We start from the raw sequence: 11,860 nt of genomic DNA on the forward strand, positions 1-11,860 counted from the left end.
GGGGATACCACATGTGTGGGACTTTTTGGGAGCCTAGCCGCGCACGGGACCCCGAAAACCAGGCACCGCCTTCAGGCTTTCTAAGGCCGTAAATTTTTGATTTCACTCTTCACTGCCTATCACAGTTTCGGAGGCCATGGAATGCCCAGGTGGCACAAAACCCCCCCAAATGACCCAATTTTGGAAAGTAGACACCCCAAGCTATTTGCTGAGAGGTATAGTGAGTATTTTGCAGACCTCACTTTTTGTCACAAAGTTTTGAAAATTGAAAAAAGAAAAAAAAAAAATTTTTTCTGGTCTTTCTTCATTTTCAAAAACAAATGAGAGCTGCAAAATACTCACCATGCCTCTCAGCAAATAGCTTGGGGTGTCTACTTTCCAAAATGGGGTCATTTGGGGGGGGTTTGTGCCATCTTGGCATTTTATGGCCTTCAAAACTGTGATAGGTAGTGAGGAGTGAAATCAAAAATGTATGCCCTTAGAAATCCTGAAGGCGGTGATTGGTTTTCGGGGCCCCGTACGCGGCTAGGCTCCCAAAAAGTCCCACACATGTGGTATCCCCGTACTCAGGAGAAGCAGCTGAATGTATTTTGGGGTGCAATTCCACATATGCCCATGGCCTGTGTGAGCAATATATCATTTAGTGACAACTTTTTGTAAATTTTTTTTTTTTTGGTCATTATTCAATCACTTGGGACAAAAAAAATATTCAATGGGCTCAACATGCCTCTCAGCAATTTCCTTGGGGTGTCTACTTTCCAAAATGGGGTCATTTTGTGGGGGTTTTGTACTGCCCTGCCATTTTAGCACCTCAAGAAATGACATAGGCAGTCATAAACTAAAAGCTGTGTAAATTCCAGAAAATGTACCCTAGTTTGTAGACGCTATAACTTTTGCGCAAACCAATAAATATACGCTTATTGACTTTTTTTTTTTTTTTACCAAAGACATGTGGCCGAATACATTTTGGCCTATGTATGACTAAAATTTAGTTTATTGGTTTTTTTTTATAACAAAAAGTAGAAAATATCATTTTTTTTTTCAAAATTTCCGTTTATAGCGCAAAAAATAAAAACGGCAGAGGTGATCAAATACCATCAAAAGAAAGCTCTATTTGTGGGAAGAAAAGGATGCAAATTTCGTTTGGGTACAGCATTGCATGACCGCGCAATTAGCAGTTAAAGCGACGCAGTGCCGAATTGTAAAAAGTGCTCTGGTCATGAAGGGGGTAAATCCTTCCGGGGCTGAAGTGGTTAAATTAAGCTTTGACAAAAAAACAAAACGTGGGGGGCCAATTCGTATCTATGCAGAGCTGCACCAGATTTTGCACGCTCTCGTTTTAGTAAATCTCCCTAATGTATATGTCTAATCCTATTCTGTATTGATGTTGACAAGTTTATTTTTTTTATATTATATATTTTTTTTTTTTTATATATTCCATATAATAATTTTTTTTTGCCTTGTTTAGCCCTTCAGTATTGAGTGTTCTTATCCCCAGTGTAAGGACCCTGAAAACAAACGAGCTAGAGGAAAGCCCACTTTTCTCCACACTGTAAGTATTTCACATTATTTATTACTGCAATGTGGGGGGGCCCTGCAAGGTGCATTTTTTTTTCAGACAACTGGAGATTGGCTTGGCATCTAATTTGGCCCCATAAAAGTGTTCAGGGTAACTGCTAAAATTATTATGTCTGGAATTACGCGTGTTTTTTTAATCCAGGGTGCTTACGGGGTTTTGACTTTTATCCACATTGATAATAAACTTGGATGTTAAGGGTGCAACTCCTCATAAGGTTAAAACAAATCCTAACACCTGAACACAATTTTGAAACTTTGACATGACTGCAACTACTTGTCTCCACCTGTGTACAGGTGAATTATAGCACATTTTTCTTCAGAACAAATTGGGCTTTCATTTGGTGTTAAATGGCAATGGATACCTTCTGTTTTTTTTTTTTTTTTTTGTTTTTTTAATCAAAGGAAATCTGGCCCAAAAAATAGCAAACAATATAATTTTTTTTTAATTTACCTGTATATTTCTTGCTATTACCATAACCTGCCACCAAAGAACAACCCAAAATAAATTCTCCTGCTCCTGACGATCACAGGGATGTTTATTGTTTATGACCATAATGGGGCCCAGAAACAATGTGCATTTCACTTCCTTTTTTTTTTTGTTTTGCTGCTACCTAAAACACTGGCACTAACGGACACTGATACTGATTTCAAAAACATTTTTTCCAACCTAGAATATACTGTCCATGACTTTGACTTGTGACCCTAACTCAAACCCTGACACTGACCTAGATCAAACCCTGATCCAGCTATTTTTTTCTTTGTTTTATTTTGCATACAGTGGGAAAAATTATTTGATCCCCTGCAGATTTTGGAAGTTTGCCCACTTTACAAAGATATGAAGGGTCTGTCATTTTTATCATAGATGTATTTTAAATGACAGAGACCGAATACATACGATACAAATGTTATAAATTGAGTTGCAGTTCAGTGAGTAAAATAAGTATTTAATCCTCAAGCAAAACAGTACTTGGTGAAGAAACCTTTGTTGGGAAGCACAGAAGTAAGACATTTCTTGTAGTTGGTTATCACGTTTGCACACATCTCAGGAAGGATTTTGGTCCACTCTTCTTTTCAAATCGTCTCTAAATCCTTAACCGCTTGCCGCCCGCCATATAACAATATAACATCGGCAAAGTGGTTCTGCTATCCTAACTGGACGTCACATCAACCAGGGCGGAGGCGCGTGGCGATCAGGGCTGCTGTGTGTGAGTCTGACACACCACATCTCCGATCGTGGTATGGAGCCTCTCACGGAGGCTTCTTATCACATGATTAGCTGTGACCAATCACAGCTGATCATCGCGTGAACAAGGAAGTGCCGGTAAACGGCTATTCTCGGCTTGCGCTGACAGGGAAAGCCAGTCGGCTGCCTGTCGGTAGCTCCACATTTGTTTAGCAAAAAAAAAAAAAACAAACCCAGTGGTATTCAAATACCACCAAAAGAGAGCTCCATTTGTGGGAAGAAAATTATAAAAATTTTGTTTGGGTGCAGTGTTGCATGACCACGCATTTGTCGTTCAAAGTGCGACAACGCTGAAAGCTGAAAATTGGCCTGAGCATGGAGGGGTTAACGTGTCTGGTATTTGAAGTGTTTTGTTACCCCCCCCCCCAAAAAAAAAAAATAGAGATCCTGGTCCCTTAAAGCAGATTAAACAGCACAGTGCTTGTGCTGTGTAATCTGCCCCTCTCAAAACTGTAAAAAAAAACCTGGCTGATCCTGCCACTTTCTGTGTCCCCCTCTCTGCGCTGACTACGAAAATCAGGGCTGCTGAGCCCTGACCACCTTGGTCTGCGTACGTCCCTTCATCATCCACAGCCCTGCTCTCAACTCTCCTCTCTCCCCCCTCACACTGTATACATTTTTTCTTATAAAAACGAGGCTTGTAAATACCGATTTTAGCGCCATCTTCAGGCCGTTCACGTGACTACTGCAGGAGGGGCTGAGCGGCCCCGGCTGACGTCGGAGGGAAATCTTGGCCGCTCCTGCAGTAGCCATGTATTGAAGCTATACAGCGGTTGCGAGTCACCTGACCAACCTGAACGCTCTAAATCGATATTTATAAGCCTCGTTTTTATAAAAGTCTTATACGATGTGCTATGTCTAACTATAATAGAGGGGCTGGCAGCTCTTTACAGATTTGGGTTCACAAACACTTTAGGATTTCTTGGCTGTCGCTTGGTTACTCAATGATTTAGCCCCCTCCATACATTTTCTGGAGACTGGCTAGGCCACTCCATGACCTCAATGTGCTGCTTCTTGAGCTACTCCTTTGTTGCCTTGCTGTATGTTTTGGGTCATTGTCATGTTGAAAGACCCATCTTCAGTGTTCTGGCTTGGGCAAGATTTTAAAATACATGGCCTCATCCATTGACTCCTCAATGTGGCAAAGTTGGCCTGTACCCTTTTTTTTTTTTTTTTTTTTTTTTTTTTTTTTTAGCAGAGAAACTGCCCCAAAAAATAATTTTTCCATTTACATGCTTGACTGTAGGGATGGTGTTCTTAGGATCATAGTCAGCATTTTTCTTCCTCCAAACATTGTGAGTCTTAATGCCTAAGAGCTCAATTTTGGTCACCTTTGATCACAGTACTTTCTCCCAATCCTTCTCTGAATCATTTAGATGTTCATTGGCAAACTTCAGACGGGCCTGCACATGTACCTTCTTGAGGAGGAGGACCTTGTAGGCGCTGCAGGATTTCAATCCATGGTAGTCTACTGTGTTGCCAATGGTTTGTTTTGGTGACTGGTCCTATCTTCCATTTGCAAATAATTGCTCCAACAGTTGTCTCCTCCTCACCAAACTTCTTGCTGATGGTCTTGTAGCCCATCCCAGCCTTGTGCAGGTCTACAATCTTGTCCCTGACATCCTTTGACAGCTCTTTGGTCTTGCCCATGATGGAATGATGAATGGAAGGAAGAGATTCTGTGGACAGGTGTCTTTTTATACACTTAATGAGTTGTCATTAGAAACACCTTCTTTAATTGACATGACTAATCTGTGTACCACATGAGCACATACTGCCAGTCTGTGGGAACCAGAATTATTGTTGGTTTGTAAGGGATCAAATACTTATTTTATTTACTGAACTGCAACTCAATTTATAACATTTTTTAATCGTGTTTTTTTTTTTTTTTTTGTGTGTGTGTTTTTTTTTTTTTTTTTTTTTTTTTTTTTTTAGATTTTTGGCTAATTTTGTGTTTATCATTTTAAAATACACTTATGATAAAGATTATAGACCCTTCATTTCTTTGTAAGTGGGAAAACTTCCAAAATCTGCAGAGGGTCAAATAATAATTTTCCCCATTGTAGATGCATAGTTAATCTGGTTACTCCATCTAGTTCAACAAAGAAAAAAAAAAAGGAAAAACCTCCATATACACTATCCAATACCCACAGGTGATGCAGAGGAAGGCAAACAAAACTTCATAAAGCATGATCCAATTTGTTTTTTGTAAAAACAAAAAAAAAAAAAAAAAACACACAAAGGGTCGGGCTGTACAGTGACTGATCGCTATGATAGCCAATCAGGGTCTATCACAGCGATCAGGAACCAGATCTCCCAGTTCCTGATCCTTTGGTATGAGACTCGGGCTCTCTGTGAAAGCCCAGTGTCTGTCCTGGGAGTGCGCTGTGCAGTGCGCTCCCATTACAAATACATGTACCCACTTCATTAAAGCGTTACTAAACTCACAACAGTAAAATCCGTCTGTATATGCAGCATAGCATGCTTGTTATACTCTGGAACTTAAGGGGTTAATCCTCTGCATTGTGTAAAAAAGGCTGTTTTATCCTGCATGCACAGATCCTCCCCTCCTGCACTGTCTATCTGGAGAAGGCCAGCTAACACAGGCAGGGTAGCCGACCTACACATGCTCAGTTGTGTCTTTTATGCTGGAAAGAACATTTACTTCTCAGAGATAGCCAGGTCACATGATATTTACATCACACATGTGGGCGTGTATACAGGCTGCAGTGGAATCTCCTCCTACCTGAACTCTCAGCACTGGAGAAATTGTGCAGGTTATCATGTAACTGTGGTATACAGATCATCCAAAATGGTTTATAGTGGCAGTATTTTAAAGTAAAAAGAAGATTTTTAGGGCCGTCGGGGAGACGGATGAACTATTTTCATATTACTGGGTTTAGTAACACTTTATTCTAAAAGAAAAATTTGCGCTAAGTGTACAAAGAAATGTGAAAAAAATGTGAAAAAACCTGTGAAGAAGGTGTCCTGCAGCTGAACACTATAACCCTGTTAGGGGGCACCACTAAATATATATAAGGAAAGTGCAGCGCTGGATATAGACAAACACTGGAAAAATATGAAAATGAAAAACACTGTGCGCAATGATTCACTAGTGATACCCAAATCAAATGAATATATGTTGTCCATAAATGTTCCTATATAGTAGCAAACTGGGATGTGGAACAAAGTGCGTGGCTATCACCACCGCAGACCTTTATCTCATTGAAATAAACGTGCTTAATTTTCATATAGTGTCCATAAATACATGTGTGAGAATCCCTATTGGGTAATTCTGTGACTTCCACCGCAGATAGACCCGTCACCATAGTGAGATTAAAGGCTTACCAGACAGCCCTTAAAGAAAGGCATGAAAAACCTCCACTCTGGATATTGTCCCTTCTGTGGATGGGTCCCGTCCGGAAGCGTTGAGTAGATATTGCAAACTGTCATCAGTGAAGGGGGTTCACTCACAGCGATAATAGGTATCCAAAAAAAAGAGAAATGCTCCAATAGTGTAAAAAGGTATGACGTTCCTTTATTAAAATTTGCCAAACAGGCTACACGTCCACGCATGCGCATTATGTACCCGAGCGGCAGAACGAAGCGTGGACATGTAGGCGTGCCCCTGATGATGTCATTTCTGACGAAACGGCCGTAGGGTAGACATGCACGCATGGACTGCACATGCGCAAACTTTCGTTTTCTATCGGAGCTGTTTTTAAATTCCTTGCAAGGAACTTTGTTTAGATTGATGCCTGTTTGGCAAATTTTAATAAAGGAACATCATACCTTTTTACACTATTGGAGCATTTCTCTTTTTTTTTTTTTTTTTTGGATACCTATTATCGCTGTGAGTGAACCCCCTTCACTGATGACAGTTTGCAATATCTACTCAACGCTTCCGGACGGGACCCATCCACAGAAGGGACAATATCCAGAGTGGAGGTTTTTCATGCCTTTCTTTAAGGGCTGTCTGGTAAGCCTTTAATCTCTCTATGGTGACGGGTCTATCTGCGGTGGAAGTCACAGAATTACCCAATAGGGATTCTCACACATGTATTTATGGACACTATATGAAGATTAAGAACGTTTTATTTCAATGACATAAAGGTCTGCGGTGGTGATAGCCACGCACTTTGTTCCACATCCCAGTTTGCTACTATATAGTAACACTTTAACGCTGCATATGTGTACAGTCGGCATTTTTTACATGACTTTCAGGCTGTTGCCTCATTTTTGAGAACTGATGGGGGGGATGATCCTAGGGGATGGAGTGGTGAGCAGTTCTAACCAGCCAAGTCTGTGTCGCCATTACAGAGATTCACCCTCTATTTGACCTGGTGAACGCTGATGTCCCTCAATGAGAGAGAAAATCTAAAATTTAGCATTGTCCCAATAACAGGAGTAGAAGAGAATTCTTCATTGGGGACACTTGCTCTGGTGACAACTAGCTAAAAGGGTGTTTCCCTCACTTTGGAGAGGTTTCCTCTTACTCTCTGTTCTCCGTGAGACACAAAGAAAAACTTTACAAGGTTTTATCCACTTCCTATTCTCTATCCAAAATGGGAGTTTTGGGTTCAGAAACACCCTTAAAGCAGTTGTGAACTTTGTTTTATAACTTGTACCTACGGGCAAGCTTGCAGTGTGATTTACCAGTAGGTACAATTTAATATCTCACAAACGTGCTCCTAGCCGATGACGTCACCCACGCATTCGCTGCTACAGAATGTGCTGTGGACTGTGTGCTGTGATCATGACTGCTGCGCATGCGCCTGCAGGGGGGGGGGGCAGATTCTCTCTCCCCACCACCCCCCCCCCCCCCCCCCCCTCAAGTTTACTACCGCTTTAATTGGAGCCTAATTCAGAACATTGCAAACAGTGCACTTTTTTTTTTTTTTTTTTTTTTTTTTTTTCCCAATTCTTCATTTAATAGAGCATACGGTGATACAGAAACCTCAACAATGTTGAACAAATAGGTCATCGCCACATACAAGATCACATGTACTGACATGAGTGACATCAATAGTAAAAACATATGAAATCTAGCTCAGAGAGTGGGCTTAAAGGGTAAGTAAGTCCCTGTATCCCGCACACCTTTTCTTTTTTTTCTGTTAGACGGTTAACACCATTTTATTCAAAAAAAATAGAGAGGGCAGGAATGGCCCAGCAGCAAAGGAGAGAAATATCAAAAGTCTAGTAAAGAGAGGGGAAAGAAAAATAGGGGGGGGGGGACCGCCCCCCAGCCAGCACCTCTAACCACAAACAGTGCATTTTTAAAATCCGAAATTAATCTTTCTTTGCTCTCCCCCCCCCCCCTTTTTTTTTTTTTTTTTTTTTTTTTTTTTTTCTCTTTGACAGATTTCCATCATCAGACGGTTTCAGTTACTTCATGCGGTTGTATACAGAGCCTCTCCTAGTGAATCTGCCTACTCCTGATTTTAGCATGCCCTACAATGTCATCTGTTTGACTTGCACTGTAGTTGCTGTGGGCTATGGGTCTTTCTACAACCTTCTCACAAGGACTTTCCAGGTGGAGGACACGAAGCAGGGAGGACTGGTGAAGATGATTGCCAACCAAATTCGTAGGTTGCGCGGAGTGCCTCTTTTGTGAACATAACATTGCTCATACAGATGAATTATTCTGGGCTTTGAAAATTGTTGACCATCTGATCCATTTTGAATCTTGTGAAATCAGTTTCAGCAACTTATTGTCTGGCTGTAAAAAAAAAAAACAAAGGTACTGTAATACACTGGAGGCTTCTTGATTGCACCATGCTGTATGTACTTAAAAAGGAAGATCTACTAAATACTTAACCGATATTTGGATTTTGCAACAAATAGTCAATCTCATTCCCGAAACAGGTCACAGGGCCTGTAATCATCAGAGGCAAGCAAAGACTCAAATGTATGTGACTATGACAGGTCTCCTCGTCTGCATCAGGTGACGACTGTTATTTGTTGTAAATACAGCTACCAGTAATTGGTAGCGATTGCTATGCTTGATCAAGCAGCAGCACCATTGCAAAAATTGCAGAACTTTAAAGAGACAGTCATTGGGATAAAGGGGGCAAATGGCAGCAAAGGTGAAATGCTTGCACCTACAGCACTTGCCTAAACCTTCCTGTTGCAACCAAATTTCTGGCCGTTCTGCCAGGCAAAGTTTCAGCATTTCTGATAGCGCCGGCCTCTTCCTGCCTTCTGCACATTTCTGTTGGCTAGTGAGGTTACTTGTTATTGATAATCAATAAAAAAAAAAAAAGTATGGGTAAGGCTAAGCTGTAAGCTCACAGAGCCTGAAGTTGCTGGAGCTTTTTCTTGGTTGGTAGGGAAGCTGCTGCCTATATGTGCACCTCTAGGTGCCTTCACTATTTTGCTTCAGCAGTTTGCCTCCCTTTTACCCCAGTGATGGTCTAATTAATTGTTGGTGTATTTTCCTTTCCAGGTACTTTATTTTGTATCAAAATGGATTGCACTGCTTGTCTATTTATTTTGGGCTTCTTTTTATGTTTTTTGTTTGCTTGATTTTTTTTTATCTACACTATATAACCAAAAGCATTGGGACGCCTGCTTTTACACACACATTTGCTTTTACATAGTTGGTTAGGTTGAAAAAAAAAAAAACAAGTCCATCTAGTTCAACCAATAAATCATACAATCCCATATACACAATCCTTCACCCACAGTTGATCCAGAGGAAGGCGAAAAACTCCAGCAAAGCACCATCCAATTTGCTACAGCAAGTGAAAAAATTCCTTCCTGATCCCCCGAGAGGCAATCAGATTTTTCCTGGATCAACTTTACCTATAAATGTTAGTACCCAGTTATACTATGTACATTTAAAGGGGTTGTAAAGGTAATTTTTTTTATTTTTTAAAAATAACAAACATGTTATACTTACCTTCACTGTGCAGCTCGTTCTGCACAGAGTGGCCCCGAACCTGCTTTTCTGGGGTCCCTCGGTGGCTGTTTCAGCTCCTCCCCGCAAGAACTAACCACCGCAATGCGAGCTCCCTCGCATGGTGGTTAGTTGTTGCGGGCGCGCTCCCGTGATACAGCCAGCGGCTATAGCCGCTGGCTGTATCACTCGGCCCCGCCCCCCAGCGCGCCGCGTCATTGGATGTGAGTGACAGCAGCGCGAGCCAATGGCTACGCTGCTTCCAATCCATCTACTGTAGCCAATCAGTGGCCAGGCTGAGCAGCGGAATGGATGTCGGGAACGAGCAGCCGACTTTCGAGGGGTCAGGTAAGTAAAACGGGGGGGCTGGGGGCGGCAGTATTGTCAGTAGTTTTTTCACCTTAATGCATAGAATGCATTAAGGTGAAAAAAATTTTTACCTTTACAACCCCTTTAAGGAAAGAATCCATATGAACATTAATGGCCTCCCAGTCTTAGTCCGTAGGGTTCAATATTGAGTTGGCCCACCCTTTGCAGCTATAACAGCTTCAACTCTTCTGGGAAGGCTGTCCACAAGGTTTAGGAATGTGTCTATGGGAATGTTTGACCATTCTTCCAGAAGTGCATTTGTGAGGTCAGGCACTGATGTTGGACAAGAAGGCCTGGCTCTATCTATCCAAAGGTGTTCTATCAGGTTGAGGTCAGGACTCTGTGCAGGCCAGTCAAGTTTTTCCACCCCAAACTCTCTCATCCATGTCTTTATGGACCTTGCTTTGTGCACTGGTGTGCAGTCATTTTGGAACAGGAAGGGGCCATCCCCAAACTGTTCCCACAAAGTTGGGAGCATGAAATTGTCTAAAAAAAAAAAAAAAAAAAAAAAAAAAAAACCCATCCCCACAGCATAATCCCCCCCCCCCTCCATGAAATGATTTGGACCAGTGCACAAGGCAAGGTCCATAAATACATGGAAGAGTGAGTTTGGGGTGGAGAAACTTGACTGGCTTGCACAGCGTCCTGACCTCAACCCTCAACACCTTTTGGGATGAATTAGAGCGGAGACTGCGAGCCAGGCCTTCTCGTTCAACATCAGTGCCTGACCTCACAAATCCGCTTCTGGAAGAATGGTCAAACATTCCCATAGACACACTCCTAAACCTTGTGGACAGCCTTCCCAGAAGAGTTGAAGCTGTTATATCTGCAAAGGGTGGGCCAACTCAATATTGAACCCTACGGACTAAGACATAGATGCCATTAAACTTCATGTGCGTGTAACGGCAGGCATCCCAATACTTTTGGTAATATACTGTTGTCTTTCCATCTATGTTTTCATATGAACACATTTTGCCCATGATGGTACAAAATCTGTTCATCAGGTTTAAAAAAAAAAAAAGAATGGTGTCCATTAAACTCTCACAACTACTTTTGGTTTGTATTAAACAATTCTTCATCATCATTATTATTATTATTATTATTATTATTTTGAATGGAATTAGTCTGCCTCGTAGACTTTATATTTTGATGACTAATCCATTTAAATAAGGCATAGGGCCTGGAATAGCAGTACAGATACACTTGCAGTCGGGTTTACAGAGAGCTGAATCTCGTAAAGGAAGACCTGAAGGTAAGCGCCGTTAATACTGGGGTGTGTCCACTGCATTTTATGCAAAAAGTGCTAGGAGACTTCTGTTCCAGCATTTTTCTGTGGTACCAAATGTTTCAACTTGGTTTTTTTTTAAAGATGTACTGTGCATCATCTATAGAAGTTAATTGTGTGTTTGTTATTTCCCCCCCTTAAATTGAGCTGTGGCCAGCTTTAAAAATGCCCCTCTCTCCACTCTCTAAAGCACTTTTTTTTAAATTTTTTTTTATTTTATAATTTTAACCACTTCAGCCCAGGAAGGATTTACCCACTCAATGACCAGGCCATTTTTGCGATATGTCACTGCGTTGTTTTAACTGACAATTGCACGGTCGTGCGACACTGTACACAAACAGGTCCTTTCCCACAAATAGAGGTTTCCTTTTGGTGGTATTTGATCAGCTCTGCGTTTTTTATTTTTTGCGCTATGAACAAAAAGCACCGACAATTTTGAAAAAAAACTATTTGTTTTAAGTTTTGCTATAATAAATATCAAAAAACA

General features: G+C 41.2%; 1 protein-coding gene across 1 annotated transcript in view; it reads left to right on the plus strand.

Annotated features, from left to right (window-relative positions):
* PIGT (phosphatidylinositol glycan anchor biosynthesis class T) overlaps positions 1 to 11,481 on the plus strand; it is a 58,168-nt gene extending 46,687 nt beyond the window's left edge. The window contains exons 11-12 of the mRNA XM_073606341.1: positions 1,469 to 1,552; positions 8,183 to 11,481. Of these exons, the coding sequence (XP_073462442.1) occupies positions 1,469 to 1,552; positions 8,183 to 8,435 (337 nt within the window). The 3' untranslated portion in view covers positions 8,436 to 11,481. The remainder of the gene's footprint in view (positions 1 to 1,468; positions 1,553 to 8,182) is intronic.
* Positions 11,482 to 11,860: the final 379 nt, after the last annotated feature.

This window comes from Aquarana catesbeiana, linkage group LG12 (assembly GCF_042186555.1).
Source record: "Aquarana catesbeiana isolate 2022-GZ linkage group LG12, ASM4218655v1, whole genome shotgun sequence".
NCBI lineage: Eukaryota > Metazoa > Chordata > Amphibia > Anura > Ranidae > Aquarana > Aquarana catesbeiana.